General features: G+C 38.3%; 1 protein-coding gene across 1 annotated transcript in view; it reads right to left on the bottom strand.

The window, feature by feature from the left end:
• Window positions 1-315: 315 nt before the first annotated feature.
• Window positions 316-17,363, bottom strand: part of LOC100015251 (V-type proton ATPase subunit S1) — a 34,911-nt gene continuing 17,863 nt past the window's right edge. Inside the window, exons 4-6 of the mRNA XM_001369334.5 lie at window positions 8,733-8,783; window positions 6,690-6,930; window positions 316-5,056 (exon numbers count right to left, since the gene is read on the bottom strand). Coding sequence (XP_001369371.4) covers window positions 4,751-5,056; window positions 6,690-6,930; window positions 8,733-8,783 — 598 coding nt within the window. The 3' untranslated portion in view covers window positions 316-4,750. The remainder of the gene's footprint in view (window positions 5,057-6,689; window positions 6,931-8,732; window positions 8,784-17,363) is intronic.

The following is a 17,363-nucleotide window of genomic DNA, read 5'->3' as shown; positions in this document are numbered from 1 at the left end:
GTCAGTTCGGAGTTGATTTCCTTGAAAACAAATCTGGCAGCTATTACCCAGCTGGAGACTAAAATAGATGCAAAGTGGAAACAATTTGAGAAAGTCGGCAGGTTGTGAGGACCTCCCAGGGGGCGCTTAAATATAAAGTGAATTCAGCCAAGACATTTTCTGTTTCACTTCGTATTAAAGGAAATAGTCTTGTAAAAAAGGCCATCCTAGAAATTGGACTCCATCTCAGAATGGAAGGATCTTTGAAAAGAACTAGGAGGGAAGAAGCGACAGGAGGAATTTAGGAAGGAAGAAGCGACAAGAGGAATGTGGGGACTGTTTTTTTTTTCATTTTTATTTATTTATTTAGAATATTTTGCCATGGTTATATGATTCATGGTCTTCTTTCCTTCCCCTTCTATAGCCCCCCTCCCTGAGCTGATGAGCAATTCCACTGGGTTCTACATGTATCATTATTCAAAACCTATTTCCATATTATTATTATTTGCAGTAGAGTGACCATTTAAAACCAAAATCCCCAAACATTTACCTATTGACCCATGTGATCAAGCAGTTATTTTTCTTCTGCGTTTCTACTCCCACAGTTCTTTCTCTGGATGTGGATGGTGTTCTTTCTCAGAGTTGGGGACTAGTTATGCTGTTAGTATTCACGACCTTTGATGCATCTTTCTCCCAGAACATATTCTCCAGGAAAATTAATGGCAAGCATTGAGATAACAACTCTCACATTGGAGCTCTTCATGAGGGTGGCGGAAAGAGCAAAAATTTTGTTTGGCTGAAGAGTGAGAAGTGTCTGAAGTCATTTAAAGTGCTTTAACTCTATCACCGCTCTAAAAATACTTCAAAAGGGTTTGTGGTCCAAAGGATGGATTTTACACAAGTCGATACAGTGAAGTTTGAGGGCTCTTAGATGAAAATAAACCTTCTTGGAGAGATTTTAAGGCTATGGTTTTGGATACAAATTTCATCTTGCTCCTAAGAAATCATGATACCATATAATCTTCATCCAAAAATATATTAAGTTCAGGAAAACATCTTTTCTTTCAGATTTCTATGCTATTCCCATACATCAGCATCATCCTCATTCTAGGGCCCTTGATTTGGTCTACTTGAATAGTCAAAGGATGAAGGACCTATTTTGGTCGCAATGACCTATTTTGGCATGTTTTCTTGTCCATAATCCTAATGATAATGTTAGAGTAAACAAATATCTCCACTATTCCACGCCTAGATTATCTATCTATTTGTATATACATTATATAAAATAAAATATACAATGGCTCAACTATCATGGGTGACATTTGAGAAAGCAAGTTTAAAAGTTTTATGAGACTAAGGAGACTTTATTATGCTTTATTAATTAAACACTTCGCCACATTATGTACATGTATATGTTGTCCTTCCTTTAAAATGTAAGTCCCAATTAATGTGGAAGTATGTTTTGCATGGTAATCAAATTGCTTACCATCTCTGAGAAGGGGGAGAGAGAAAGGAGGGATGGAGACCATTGGGATCTTAGAATTTCAGAAAACATATGTTGAAAATTGTTATTACATGTAATTGGGAAAATAAAATATCTTTGAATTTAAAAAATAATAAAATGTAAGTCCTTTGAGGGCAAGAACTGTTTCATTTTTATCTCTGCATTACCAATGCTTAGCACAGTGCCTAGATAACACATAGTAAACACTCAATAAATTCTTGTTGATTAATTAATTGCCTATAGTACAAGCATACAGAGACAGATGATATGTAACACACACACACACACACACACACACACACAGATAGAGAGAGAGAACAGTGTAAAGTTGTTACATCTGGCCTCAGATACTTACTAGCTAGATGACCTTGGGCATGACACAATGTCTATTTTCCTCATTTTTTTCATCTATAAAATAGGGACAATAACAGAACCAAACTCCAGGGATCAAATGAGATAATACTTGTAAACTGCACCATATCTGGCACATAATAGGTACTTAATAAAATTATCTATTATTATTTTTTGTTTCCCCCTGCTCCCCAATTCAGATACAATTCCTTGATGTCTTAGAAGATTGTCTTCTATATTTGAAAATTATTTGCCACTAATCTTGTGGTGATTAAACCTTTCTGAATTTAGCTAGGTTTTCCTTAGGCTCTTAATCACAATGATCCCTTGGACTGAAGGCTTTTCCCCTTCCACTACTTTCTAAACCTCTCTGACTGCTAAACCTCAGCTTGTGGTACTTGATGTTTCTAGACTTCCTTGAGCTTATTTGGTTCTAAAATTGATTACATCCATTTCCTCAAGACCTTTTGTCCACTTTGACCCATAACTGGATACCCAATTCTCTGCCAACAGTCTTCTCATACCCACTGTTGGTCACATATTCCAGATCAGAATACTATATTTCTAGAATTTATTTGTAAGAAGAGTATAACACGTTCAGGAAAAAGACATAAGAAGCAGGTAATTAAAAATGCTTATGAAGTCCTAAGAGGTCAAAGAGGTACTATACATATAAAAAAGTGTTATGCATACAAAAAATATCTATAGCAACTCTTCTTATAGTGGCAAAGAACTGGAAACTAAGGGTGCCCATCAAGTATGGAATGACTGGGAAAATGATGGTACGTGGATATAAAGGAATACTACTCAAAATGACAAAAGGCATCATTTCAGAGAAGTATGCAAAGACTTGTAGGAACTGATAAAGAATGAAATGAGCAAAATCACAAGAACAATCTAAATCATGACATCAACATTGTAAAAAATGGACAATTTTGAAAGACTTAAGAACTCTGATGGATGAAATGATCAGCCATAATTTCAGAGGACTCATGACAAAGCACGCTTTCTGACTTCCGACAGAGTGGTGATGAATGTGCAGAACGAGATACACATTTTGTGGACCTCAATGACACTGAAGTTTGTTTGTCTTGACTATATTTATTATATTTTTTTAAACTATGGAATGATTAAAATACTTAAGGTGAATATTTTAAAAATACAGCTAGCCAGAGAGACTAAAGTATACATTCACTTTCTGATGTCATCCTTTAATAAAAGTTTTTCATGATTCTCTGCAGTCCAGGAGTGCACACCAAAACATTTCATTCCCTCATGGCACCACAGAGAAAATTATAGCTTCTTGCCCCCCCTTTCTACAGGAAACCCAAGTCAGCTGACTTCCACTCACCTGGGAGCTATAAATCAAGCTTACTGGGGCATTCTAAGCCCCCTTAGCTCACTCAGTCAAAGCAGAAAGCCTACCAATTGCACAGCAAAATATAGGAATGTTCAAACCCACATTTCTACATAATCACTGATTAGTTAACTTCCCTCATCCCTCATCAAATGAATGCATCTGAAAGATGCGAAGGACAAGGAAAAGAAAAAACAATTTACAGTGATATATCAAGAAAGAACCCAGAATACCTCAGCCAAGATAAATAGCTAGCCTTTTAAGTAGATTTGTTTGAGGAGATAAAAGGTAAAGTGCCCTCCTCTACCATTCAACAATATCAACCAGACCACCTGTCATCCCACCATCAAAGCTCAATTCAGATGGTCTTTGAGATTTGACAGCTTTGGGGTTTCCTTAAGAATCTCTTAGTAAATTGAAAAAATCTTAGAAAGGGACTTTCTCCAAGCAAATCATTTATTAAGGATTAGTAGGATTATCAAGGGCAGCTATGTGGTGTAGTGGATGGAGTTGCAGTTCTAGAATCCAGAAGACTCATCTTTCTGAGATCATATCTGGTCTCAGACACTGGCTGTCTAGACCAGTTGCTTAATTCTGTTTGCCTCAGTTTCCTCATTTATAAAGTGAACTGAAGAGGAAATGACAAACCACTCCAGTATCTTTGCCAAATGAAGTCATGGAGAGTCAGAGGAGACTAAAATGACTGAATAACAAATAATAAAAAGGATTATCCAAATTGGGAAATGGAACAAATTTGCATTTAGGACATAGGCAGAGGCAGGAGAGGAGAGAAGAGAGGGAAAACAGCTTTATAGAAGATAACAGAGGTATCAGACAAATGTCCCCATTTTATAATTTTGCTATAGGACTGATTAGCAGATCCAATGTCAAGAAGTAAAGAAAGACTCCAGCAGTAAAACTTTCTGGAGGATTCTAGAGTTATCTTCTCTAAATATGTCAAGGGAGAATCCAAAGCTTTTTCTAAGTAGATTTTGAGAATACAAAAATGGTCCCCATTTACATGGTTTCCTTCTTTTTTGGTATATGTTCCCTTTTTTCAGGTTCTTGAAATACAATAGAAATATTTAGAGGCAGAGAGCCTGTGTTCAAATTCCAGCTGCATTCTTTAATAGCTATCCAACCTTGGACAAATCTCTCTACCTCAGTTTTCTCATCTATAAAATGAAGAGGATGGACTAGATGCTCACCAAGGGCTTTTGTAACTCTAGAATGGGAATGTTGTGCTTGCTTTCTATGGCTTTAAAGCAAGCTTTGGACCATACAGTCCCTTTTTCAGGAGAAGCTTACTTCAAGGCTCAGAGGGCACTCCGAAGACCCCTAGATGACTAAGCAGCACAACCAAGGAATTTCTTTTTCTTTTCTTTTTTCTTGTCTTTTCCTTTCTCTTTTCCTTCTTGCTTCTCTTCTTCTTTTTCTTTTCATTTATTTTCCTTTTAAATCAAGTCATCCAGTGAAAACCTTTAACTTATTTGCAGGTAAAATAACCCAAAGCAGCAGAAACAAAACCTCTGACCTGTAGAGTCTAAGGAAAAGAGCTACTAAACATAAATGTTGCAGATGTACGGGCTTCTCAATTCATGGCAGTCATGCCCGTGGTTCCTTAGTGGCTCCTTCTCTTCAGCAGCTACCTCAAGGTCTTTCATTGGCACAAAGTAGGGAGGGGAGGCTTTGCAGTCATAGTGCCTGTCAAGAGACTTCAGGTGGATCAGCATGTGTAGGGCATAAGCCAGCACCAGCAGCAGGATCAGGGACATGGCCAGGCCCATCAGGATGGCAGGGGAAAAGAATGAGGCACAGTCTCTGGCATGAGCAAACTGGCCTTCCTCGATGTTAAAACCCTGAATCTGTCAGGAGGAAAAAAAAAAGCTCAATGGAAACCCTCTGTTTCTTTCGTAAGACTTAATTTCCCAATGATGAGTTCGTGCTTTAGGGAAGATTCTGAGCTGGAAAACGTTAGGTTGGGGCTAACTCATAAAATCCATTCTATTGGGAGAGGCAATGTTGAATGGCGGAGAGTGTGTTGGACTTGAAGCCATAAAGACCAGGGTTCAAACCCTGTCACTTGCCCCTTTACCAAATGGGCAACCCTGGCCAAGTCACTTAAGTTCCCTCATCTGTAAAAATGGGGATGATAATAGCACCCACCTCCCATGGTTGTTGTGAGAATCAGCTAAAACAAGGCACGTAAAGCACCGGCTAAACTAAAGCTTTTCCATCAGGCTTCAAGATAACCCATCTTTCCACATTGTCAGGGCCATTCAGTTGCATTTGACATCTGCTATAATCATTTCTGAAATTATAAACACTTTTAGATGGAAAAGGTGGCCATGTAAATCCAAACTTGCTCCAAATTTTATTGCCAGGTTCAGTAATACTACTCCTACCACCACCACCACCACCACCACCACCACTACTACTACTACTACTAATAATAATAATAATATTTAATTGCTATAATAATAAAATAAAATTTTCTATTGAGCTTACTATGCACCAGACAATTACTATCTCATGTGATCTTCACAACAACTCCATTTTACAAATGAGGAAACAGTTTTGAGTGACTTGTGCAGGGTCACACAGCCATTAAGTGTCTGAGGTTGGATTTGAACTTAGATCTTGCTGACACTAGGCTCCAGACTCTATCCACAGTTGACAAAACCTGTCAACTTCCCCCTTCTCCCTTCAAATTAAAATATATAAAAGAGAAGGAGGAGGAGTGGGAGGGGAAGACCTGAAGCTGCCTTCAGGAAAGACAGAGGCACAGTAAGTAAGATGACAAGTTGGGTAAACAGACTGAGCCCCTTCCCTAAATAAAGGACTAAGAGATCTAGCAGAATATCTCCGGCTCTCAGATGGTGCTGGTGAAAGGAAACTTCCTCGCCTTTGCCCAAATGCTGCTGAGAGCCTCTCGGGGTATTTTTGGCCCTCATTCTCAGCACCTTGCAGGCTGTCAGATCCATGCTCACACCAAATAGCCACTGAATTACTCAGGCCATAGAAAGGCTTCTTATCTTCCCTTCTCCATGCACAGGGGGGCCCCCACTCCCCAGAAGGGAAGGAAATGCTTGTCCAACAAGTGTTCTCCCTGGAATGGGCCCCTTCGCTCCAGGATGTGACAGTCACAGGACTTCGGATCACAGCCCATTTTGTCTCTTCTCTGGCTGATTGACATTCCTGACTGATAACTATGTAGTGCCTGAATGGAAAACTGGTTTCTTTAAGGAGTGACCTTTAAAAATGGAATGGGGGAAAGGAGGGAGGCAAGGGGGAGATAAGTATGAGGGAAGGGCAAGAGAGAATGTCAATCCTCTCATTCTATTAGATAATAAGGACAAAATAGAAACTGTTTTCTAAGCTGTAGACCAGATCATCCCCCATCCCTGATCCAAAGCATTAGATTTCAAAGGGCTTAATGGATCTCAGCATGCTGTGCTTTATCAATGGGAAGACTGCCATTTTGAGCCCAATTATTACCTGGAAATCAATAAAAGTGACTTCCCATAGCCTTGAGATGTCATTAGTGGAGCTAGGTACCAGAAGTGCATCATATCTCTGCAGGCTGCTGACATGCTGACAGTGATAAGAATACTTGGACGGAGCATGGATTCGAGTTGCCTTAAAAGTCGCTTGGATTGAATTATTATAAAGAATCTGAATTCTGTGTAAACTGAACCAGCTCTGAACAGACAGTCTGTTATAGTTGATCAAGATGAATCTGAAAAGAATTTCAAAACCAAGAATCAACAAAGGAACATGATGCTTAAATTCAATCTAGTAGTCTTCTAGAGATGGATCAACAGTGCCCTCTCTTGTCGTATGTAAGAAATGGCTCTGGGTAAATCAGTCCTGGGCTCTGAAGCAATTCCAAAATGATCTTTTGACCCTCCTTGGGAAAGGTGGGGAGAGGAAAGGAGGGAGGAGGGGAAGAGGGGGGAGGAGAAGAAGAAGAGAAAGGAACAAAGAAAAAGAGAGAGAAGAGAAAGATGGAGGGAAAAGGATGAGGAAAGAAAGGAGGAGAGAGAAGAAAAAGCAGAAGAGAAGGGGAGAGGAGGGTTAAAGAAGGAGAGAAGGAAAAGAAGAGAGGAAGGGAGGAGATAGAGAAAGGGGGACAGAAAGGAAGGGGGAAAAGGGGAAATGATAAAGGAGAAGGAGAGAGAAAGCAAGAGAGTTGAGGGAGCATAAAAGAACTCAAGAAAACTGAAAAATGCTGGCAGTGTGTTTAAAAACCAAGACCTCATGTAGATGAGAAACCCATCTTTTGCATAGACATGTTTTATTTGGATATTTGTATAAATGGAGAGTTTGAACCCCAGACTTCAATCCCCAGAAGTCCTTGGTGTTTCCCAGAATTCCCTATAATCTCACCTGAGTCCCCAGGTTGGCGAGATTACAATTGGTATTTAGCTGGCAGTAACATCTCCCTCTCTCTCTTCCATTTCATTGCAATGATGTAGCAAGTAAGCTAAGCTTGGGGATTTTGAATGGGCTAATCAGCCATGGGCACATGGTTTTTATTTTGTATCCTTGATTTCTAATAATCCTTAATAAACCTCATAAAATATAATATTTTTATTACTAGATACTAATTTAATTTTTACACATTGGAGGTAGGGGCCTTCTTTGCAAGAAGCACAGCTTTGAAAATCTGCTGACAATTTAGCCCATCTGCATATCTAATGACTACTTTCCTTAGCTCTTTTAAAGATAAAAGTGCTGAACTCAGCCTTACAAATGGCTACTTTCTCATCTAATAAATGTATTTGCCCTAGTATCAGAATCTGCTAGGCCAGGATTACCAGAGACCCACATGGTGACAGGTCAGTATTTTAAAAGGGTAGAATAATTAAGTCCTTTTCTAACTAAAGGGGCAATATATCTGGAAAAGACCTTAAGGATCAGCTAGCCCTGTTTTCTACTCTTTTGTAATTTATTTATTCTCAGAATTACTCTAATTCTCCAAATTAGTTCTTTTAAATATCAACAGCCACTATTTGCCAATATAAAGCAGCAACAGCAGCCACACTGAGGTCCTTTGTATCCTCAATGATTCATCTTAATTAATCATCTTCTATAAGTGCACTTCTGTATTGAGTCAGCTCCATCCACACTGTCATACTTCTCCCATAAACATGTGGAATTTACCGTTAGATACTGGCCAGCTCACCAATGGCCTTTCAGATGTTAGTCACCTTTCAAATCATATCATCATCAAATATGATTTGTATGGCCCAGTGCTCACTGCTATGTGGAACAATTCACATTGCCACAGCATCTGCCCTCTAGCAGCTGGCACCTGAGGTTAAAGATTATCATTGGAGGGCCAGGGTCACCATGATAAAAGGTATGAATGGATGTACCAGGAAGGAACTGAAGAAAACATTCCTGGAGGATCCCATGAGGCACAATTACAGTCTTCCCTGAAATGAAGCATGCATAACTTTTCTATATCCCCATTAAAGTACTACTAATGCATAAAAAGGTTCTAAAAAATTACATATGTTCTAACCTAAAACATACCTGATGTCAAGGCCTTTTAGACTGTCAATATCACCAAATTTCAGGGAAAGCCTAGAGAAAAGGGTAGAACATACTAAACATCAAATTGAAATGAGAAAAGAAATTGAAATGGGAAAGGTAAGGCTTCTAAAGTATAAAGTTCAATTATGTTTTAAACAAAGCAAGGTTCCTCTGGATTATTACAGTGGTTAAATGCTGCTTGGCATATTTAGTAAAAAGAAATGACAGAAAATTAAGTGGACTTCAACTTATCTAGTTAGTCTCAATGAAAAAAAAATTAGCTTATAGGAAAACCTGATTAGTTTAAGCCCATTAGTTGGGGTGCTGGAGAAGATTTTGAGAGTACTCTGGATAGCAAAGAGATCAAATCAGTCAATACTTCAAGAAATTAATTCAGAGTATAAATTGGAAGGTCAAATACTGAAGCTAAAGCTTAAAAACTTCAGCTAAATAATGACTCATTAGACTCCTACATAAAGACGTCAGCTACAGGGCTCATTAGAAAAGACCCAAATGGGGGGAAAGACTGAAGGCAAAAGGTGAAGGGTATGGCAGAGATTGAGAAGGATAGATGGTGCCATGGAAGTAACAAGTATAAGCTTGGATGGGCTTAGGGAGATAGTGGAAGATAGAAGGACATGCTACGGTCCATGGGTCATGAAGAGTCTGACATAATAGAACAACAACATTAATTTGAAATTGAGACTGATCTGAAATTTACTTTGCCCACTTACCTTGGGGGGAGGGGGAGAGGATGGTAAGCAAATTAATTAGTCACCAAGATTATTAAGGTGATATTGAACCTTCTTAAGAGATCAAATGGTTTTCAAGAGCTTTACAAAGATAAAATATGAGCTACAGAGATGCTTAAGCATTCTAGTGGAGTGACTGGTCTTAAGATTTCATTTCAACAATGATCTCTAGAGAAATTATCTATACTCCATTTCTCAGAAGGATGTGTGTGAGTCCCCAGAATGGCAAAGGCATGGATACTGAAGAGTAAAAATTATCCTATGAGATGGAAGATTTCAATAGATGGGCTGGGTGTTGGCAATGCAGAAGTGGATGAACAAGAAAAGAAAGACATGAACAAGAAAGGAAGTAGAAAAGCAGAAATGAGAAGGGGTAGGGGAAGGAAATAAGCCCTAAAGCAATAAGTAAATATTATCTCATTTGATCCTCACAAGAATCCACAATTTTATTATCCCAGTTTTACAGTTGTGAAAACTGAAGTAGGCAGAAGTTAAATGATTGACCTAAATGGCATTTAGGTTCTAATTTGTAAGAGATTCTTTCCCTTTTTATATAGGTAAAGAAAACATGGTATATTTTATTCCTTTCCTAGGTGTTTATATTGTTTCATTGTGTAATTAATTAAGCTTAATTTGCTAACAGGTTTATCTGTCTGGCTTGGCCTAGTAATAGAGGATGAATTGATAGGAAGTTCAGGTAGTGATTTAGTAGCTAATTTCCCCCATAAATCCCCCCCAAATTTGGCAGTCTTGGATTGTTATAATTCTTACCTATTTATAAAAAGTTAAGCCTATAAAGGGACTGCTATTTGAAGCATTTTGTTCGTTGTCAATTAACATGAAAAACTGATAGCAATTCACTTAATAAAGTACTTACTATAAGCAGAGTATCACTATAGAGAATACAAATTTTGGATAAAAGGCAGTTGTAATTTAACCAAAATTCATTTTCAAAATTTCATAATACAAATACTTCATTTATTCAAATTGCCTCCTCCTCATTCTCCCAATTTCTTGTAGCTTTACCAGGACCTTAATGCAAAAAAACTGTCCCCTACTGGAACTCCGGTAATATTTATGGGGCACATGTACCCCAAAACTCCAGAGAGGCAGCTCACATTTCAGTCATTTTTAAAAGTACCCAATTTTGTGATCTGCTAACACTGAGGAAAACCCAAGCCCCACTCACTCTGGATATTTTCAGGCTTCTTGTACTCATGTATTTCCAAGGACACTTGATTTTAGATGTCATGTTTCTGAGAGTCAAAGAGCATTTATGATTATAGGATTCTACATTTCAAGATGAAAGGAACCTAAAAGTCATTTAGGCAAACCCTCATCTTACAAAGGAGGAAACTGAGTTCCCAAGAGGTTGAATGCCATGTCCAATGTCACAGAGGCATCAAGTATCAGAGTAGGGATTCAAATCCAGGACTATATATCATGACTAAAGACAGCATTCTTTCCATTGCAGTATGCTTGGATTCAAGCTAGCAAGTCTGCTTCGTGCTAATAAACATATGGCCTGCTTTAAGAATTTTCAATCCAGAAGCAGCGGACCAGAATAATTAGAAAACTTTAGCCCCCCTGCTTTCTAAAGCATGTCTGTCCCCTCTGCCAAGTCACCCTTAGAGCCAGATTATGTCTTTTCTAGGATCTTGCTGCCTAAGCATGAAATTTACTCAGATGCCTGTCCTATGCTGTGTTTGGTATGCTGCCCTTACTTTTTAAAAGAAGATTCCCTGGGTGACTCCTTCTGCCAGCAATAAACCTCTCCCCGAACATTTTGTTACCAAGAGCAAAATGTAGTCTTTTTTTAAGTCCTATTTTTTTTACCTTACATGGTTATATGTTTGCTTGGATTAGTTCCTTCACCATTCTGACGTCTGAGGAAATGAGATTCTGAGTCATTTTCTTTCCCACAATGGTAGCAGCCAGTGTGTCACTACAAATAAGCTGGAGAACCAAGTGTATTAGATTCAAGCCTTCCCGGGAGTTCTTGAGGTCTTGACTCCTCCAGAAGTCCCTTCTTCTACTACTTCTCAATGAAGTTTCTACCTACACTTACAGTGCTGGGGAAAAGTTAGAATTCCAAAATGGTTCCATGGAAGACAGGAAATGGAATGGCACCCAAGCAACTAGAATAAATGACACGTGCTAAAATTTGTCCAACAGGTAGTTAAGAATCATCTACAGGAATAACAAAAATCAGACGTTAGCTTACACCTACAAGGACTTCAGTGGATCTGGGAGATTATCAATGGTTTGAGTCCAGGATTTCAAACCTAACTTGAAATCCCAGTCCAGATACTTTTAGCTGTGTGATCATGAGCAAGTAACTTAACCAGAGGCAGTCCAATGGAATGGTGGATAGAGCAGTTGGTGTGCCCAAATTTAATTCAGCTTCAGGTCAACTTCCTAGCTTTATGACTCTGAGCAAAAAGTTCCTCAACTATAAAACAGGGATAATAATAGTACCTACCTCTCAGGGTTTTCAGGAGGATCAAATGAGATCATATTCATAAAGTGTTTAGCACAGTGTCTGGCACACAGTAGGCTCTCCAGAAATACTTGATTCCCTTTTCCTTTGACCTGTCAGAGACTCATTTTTATCATTTGCATATTTGTAGTGCCTATCTCATGGGATTGTTATGAGGAAAGAGTTTTGCAAACCTTAAAATACAAGGTAATGGTGATTATTTCTCCCTCCAGTAGCACAGATAACATTTCATCCATGCCTTCTCATGCAGGGTGATTCTTATTCATGGTCTTCCATAGCATTCCTTCAGTTCCTCTCAGTATTAAGTTAGAGGGTATAGAACTAATCAGATTTTTATAAGTTGATTTTCTTTCCAAGACTGTATTTGGACAAAGTAAAAACAACTTAATCCTCCAAAAAGAATCTACTAAATGTTCTAGCAGACCCTCCTCTAATTCTTTTCACATTTTGTGGGTACAAAGGAAGTTGTCCACTCATGATCAACACACTTACACATAAATATATACATCTTGGATTACATCCATCACTTCTTGCACATAAGTCTAAATTAGCTAAATGTTGCAGCTTACTTAATTCTACAGTGTGTCTCTGTGGTACCCTTTGGCTCACCTACAATTTTAATTCTTCACAGATTGAATTGTTCTCTGACATGCGGTCAAACTGTATCTCTGGGAGAAGAAAGGTATCCAAACAATGAATTTTGTGGGTCAGAGAGAAGTTTGGGATCATTGAAAGTAAAGCACAATTTCTCAAATTCGATTCAGCCCACACTACTCCTCCTTCCCAATTAAGATCACATTCTCATTTTCTATGGGCATTACTTGTCTCTCTAATGGTGGACTAACTCAACAGACTGATTTTTCATCTACATATTGTGGACAAAAGGCATTTTTCTTTCATTTAGTTTTTCCTGTGTAGCCTGTTAGACTACCCTCTTCTGAGTAACTGAGGAATCTCATTTGGTAGTCCCTCTAATATTCTTGGGTTTAATGAAATCAGCAAAATGTCATCTACAAATAATTGCATCCAGGTTATCTTAGCATCAATCAGGAGTACCTCTTCTGTTTGGACCCTACCAAGGACATCTTCCATGACAATGGCAAACAACTTTGCTGTACATGTCTCTCTCACTTAAAAGATGATCTAAGAAACACTGAAACAATCTCTATTTGTCAAATCTTTCAGGAAATCTGGTATGATGGATCTTTGTCTTTGTGGGAGTTGTTTGTTTGTTTGGTTTTTTTTTAGGAGAGCCTTTAAGGGTGAATTTTAGCAAAATCAAATAAGTCTTAACAGTCAATAAACAAAAAACATAACAAGATCTTGAATTTTCTATATATTTCTGTAAATTGTGTGACTGTGAAGATTTATTTTTTGCAAAAGCCTGTCCCCTTCTCATATTTTCATCAAGGTTATTATCACTCTTTTAAGGGCAGATTACTCTAATAAAGGTTTTATACAAAGGAAAAATAAGTATATAGGCCAATAATCATTGAAGTTACTTTGGTTGCCATTTTTGGGAAATAATTCTTTTAATTCTTTTTTTCCTAAACCTTGAGTATTCTCCTCTCTTGGATATGTGGAAAACTGCTCATTTGGTGCTTTCAGAATTCTGTCATTTCCTATATGGATTTTTTTCTGTTCATACTTGGACTAAACCAGCTTTGCTTCCTATCTTTGCTTTCTGTGATTTAGAGCCATATCGACTTCTTCACATACCACATTGGTGATTGAGACATCAAAGTTGAAAGGTAGTGGTTTTTCTGTCATTGATGACAACAATAGTTGCTTGTAAAAAAAATGCTCACAGATGGGTTACATTTTTTTAATAGTTTCATCAATGCTTAAGATTTTTACAAAAGTCACTTCCCTTTAAACCTACTCCCACTAATCTCTCCTTTTACAACAAAGGAAAAAAGAGAGAAATTAAGCAAAACCAACCAATACAGTGGCAGTATTGAATCACACACTACATTTTATATCTTTAGTTCCCCTACCTTTCTAGTGTGAAGAGAGAATGAAACACCTATTTTATTATCAGTTCTCCTGGGCTGAGATTGGATATTCCAATTGATCAGCTGTCTTCTGGCATTGTAATCATTTTTTTCCTTTCACCTTGTTGCTACATCTACAAAACTCTAGGAATAACAGTGGGGCATTTCTATAGCTCTCTAAGGTTTGCAAAGCACATAATATTATCTCACCTGATACTTAACAACAGCCCTGCTTATTATTATCACCATTTAACAGATATGAAAACTGAAGCTGACAGAGATTATATGGCTTGTGCTTTGGGTCAGGTAGCTAGAAAATGACTCAGGCTAGATCTGAACCTAGGTCTTCCTAACTTCAGGTCCACCACTCTCTCTACTGCACCTACTTGATTTGATTTAGTTGGGTTTCATACCAAGTTTTCTATATATTCATCTTCTCCTCCACTACGCTTCCCTCTTTTGCGAGGTGTTATCACTGACAATCATTCGCCATCATCCTTCACAAAATTTTGAAAATGTCAGACCTTTATGTTCAATTCTGGGTGCCATGGTTTAAGAACATCATTAAGAAGGAAAGCATGTAAAGACAGTGAAAGAATATGATCCCTATATGAGGATGCCTAACTGGGCTTGTTTAGCCAGGAGAAAAGAAATATTAGATGGTACATGATAGCAGTGTTCAAATGCTTGAAAGGCTGTCATGTGGAAGAAAGACTAGATTTGATCTGCTTGGTCCCAAAGCACAGAGCCAGGACCAATGTGACAAAGTTACAAATAGGTTGGTTTAGGCTTGATTCTAGGGAAAACTTCCTACTTAGTAGGAAGGGTTAAGTTCCCCATTCCTTGCATGTCTTCAGTCAGAAGTTGGATGACTCCTTGTTGAAAAGGTTAGAGAGGGGATTCTCTTTATCTATATGTTGTACTAGATAGCTGCTAAGGTCCCTTCCAAATCTCTAATTCTATAATTCTAATGGTATTGCTCTTGACTTATGTGGCAAGAACTCATGCATTTACTGGTTATATGATTTGGAGTTCTTTACACCTCTTCATTGTGGCAACTGCATTATATTGGTTAAACTTATATAGAAAATTTATGAGAGTTTAACACCTACACATATTCTTAACATGAGGAAGAACAATAATAACACTACAACATTAAACAGCGTATTATGTGTTCTTTAGTGTTATGGCACCAATCCTTCATTGTGGGACAGCAACCCTGCATTTTCTTAGGTTAATGTCAGAAGAGCACCAACTCTGACAAGCCCTATGAAGTAGAAAGCCTTCCAACATAGGGCTATGTGTCTGTCACCTTGGTCCAAGTTAATTGAATTCAGAAAATCTCATTACCAGGTTGGCAACTGGGTGACAAATTTTTTCAACCATCATAACGCTCAAAGAAGATCTACCAGAGAGGTGGAGTCAAGACGGCAGCATAGAGGCAGCAAAAGTTCAGACCTCTGAAAACCCTTCCTTACCAATTACAAACTAAATGCTCCTAGGGGACTGAAAATGAAACCTAATAGCAAGACAGTCAAGGAACCCTTCTGCTGGACTCAACTTAAAAGGTACACCCCCCAAAAGCCTAAATTTGAGAATAGTTGGGTTTAAGGGAAAGGAAGAAGGAAGGTCCGAGGACTCCTCCTCCACCTAGAGCTCTAAGCTTCCAGTGGCAGCTGGAACCTCTGGGCAGGCAAGGGTGTTGGTCTGGAGGGAGTACCTTGCGGGCAAAGCTGTGCCAGGCTCAGAGAGTCGAACACAGGCAGTGGGGAAACAGTTGGAGAAGAAGCGCAGAGCACAGAGCTGGCAGCCTAGTTGCAGCAGCAGAGACACTCCATTCCAACCCCCCCCCCCCAGGTTTTGGCCTCAGGGCACATCCAGCTCAACCAAGCTGGAATTAATCCCATCAAAGCTTTCAGAGGGAAGGGAAGCTCAAGCTTCAACACCCCTCCCCCACAGACTGTTCTGAGAGATTTGCTGATTAAGTTCCAAGGGTGAAGGTGGAAAGAAAAGCCCACAGATCCAACAACAACAACAACAACAAAGAGCACAGGCAACTGCAGGGAGTAAAGAAGGGGCAAATATGAGCAAACAACAGAAAAATGAAAAAAAGAAATTACAATCAACAACTTCTATACAGGCAATGAACAAAGAGCAAAAGGAACAAAAAGGATGAAGGAACACCAAGCAAAAAAATAGAAACACCAGCGAATTGGATACAGGCTTTGGAAGAACTCAAAATACAATTCAAAACACAATTAAAAGAGGCTGAAGACAACTGGGGAAAGAACTTATAAGGAAGATAAGTTATCTGGAAACAGAAAACAGTGTCTTGAAAGCCAAAATTAATCAGCTTGAAAATGAAGCAAAGGAGATGAATGGTTGTTATGAAGATAAAATGAGCTGATTTATATAAAATATTTTACAAAACTTAAAAAAAAATCTACCAAATGATTGTGGGATTATTATCTTGCCTTGGTGAAGGGAATATTAACACTGATGAAACCATGACTCCTTGAAGTATGAAACAAATTAATATGTAAAACACTTAACTGTTTAATGAGCCATTTCCCTTGCATTATTTCATCTGATTTCTACAGTAGGGTTCTATAAGATAGGCAGGGTGTTGTTGTGTTATTCCCCGTTGGCAGCTAAGTAAACTGAGACTTACAAGGTAAAGTATTATGCCTAAAGATCATACCACTGATTGCAGAGTCAAAACTCAAAGGCAGAACTTCTGATACCTAAACAAGAGCTCTTTTGATTTGAAGGTTTCAGTAGTTTCTTGAAGACCACCAGAGGCCTAATTCCTTTCAAAATATTCCAGTGGGGCAGGAGAATAATTGCTTTGCCTCTCTATTCCCAGCCGTGGCAAGGGAAAGGTCAGTGTGCTTGCTAGGCTACAAAAAAAAAATGATAGACAAGCATCCTCCTTGGTATAAAGCCTCAGATAAACAGACTTGAGGGTTACAGTCTGAAACTAAGGCTATCAGCTATCATTGAGGTCATACCTATACATCACACCTGCAAAAATAGTTTAAAATGTCTATCCTGGTGGAATCTAAACTCTAACTTAAAATTAATTAAAAGTGACTATTGGTAGCCATTAAGAAAAGTGTAAAAAAAAAAACAATTTTGAGTTGGAAATGCCTATCAACCCAATAATCTATTTTACCTTTCATGAAAACAAAGAATGTATCAAAATGAAGGATGAAGTTCAAGCAGGAAAAGGTATTTCAGATATTTATATAAACATAAGTATATATTCCCTGCAATTACCCATTTATAGGAACCACCCATTTACCAGTGGCTGAGCACAATCTCTGAGCACCACTTAAGGCTATTCAAAACCATCATATCACAGTCATTGAAAAGGTGGTCCTTA

This window comes from Monodelphis domestica, chromosome 3, assembly GCF_027887165.1.
Source record: "Monodelphis domestica isolate mMonDom1 chromosome 3, mMonDom1.pri, whole genome shotgun sequence".
NCBI lineage: Eukaryota > Metazoa > Chordata > Mammalia > Didelphimorphia > Didelphidae > Monodelphis > Monodelphis domestica.
The sequence above is the reverse complement of the archived record's forward strand: the minus strand, read 5'-3'. Positions and strand labels throughout refer to the sequence as shown.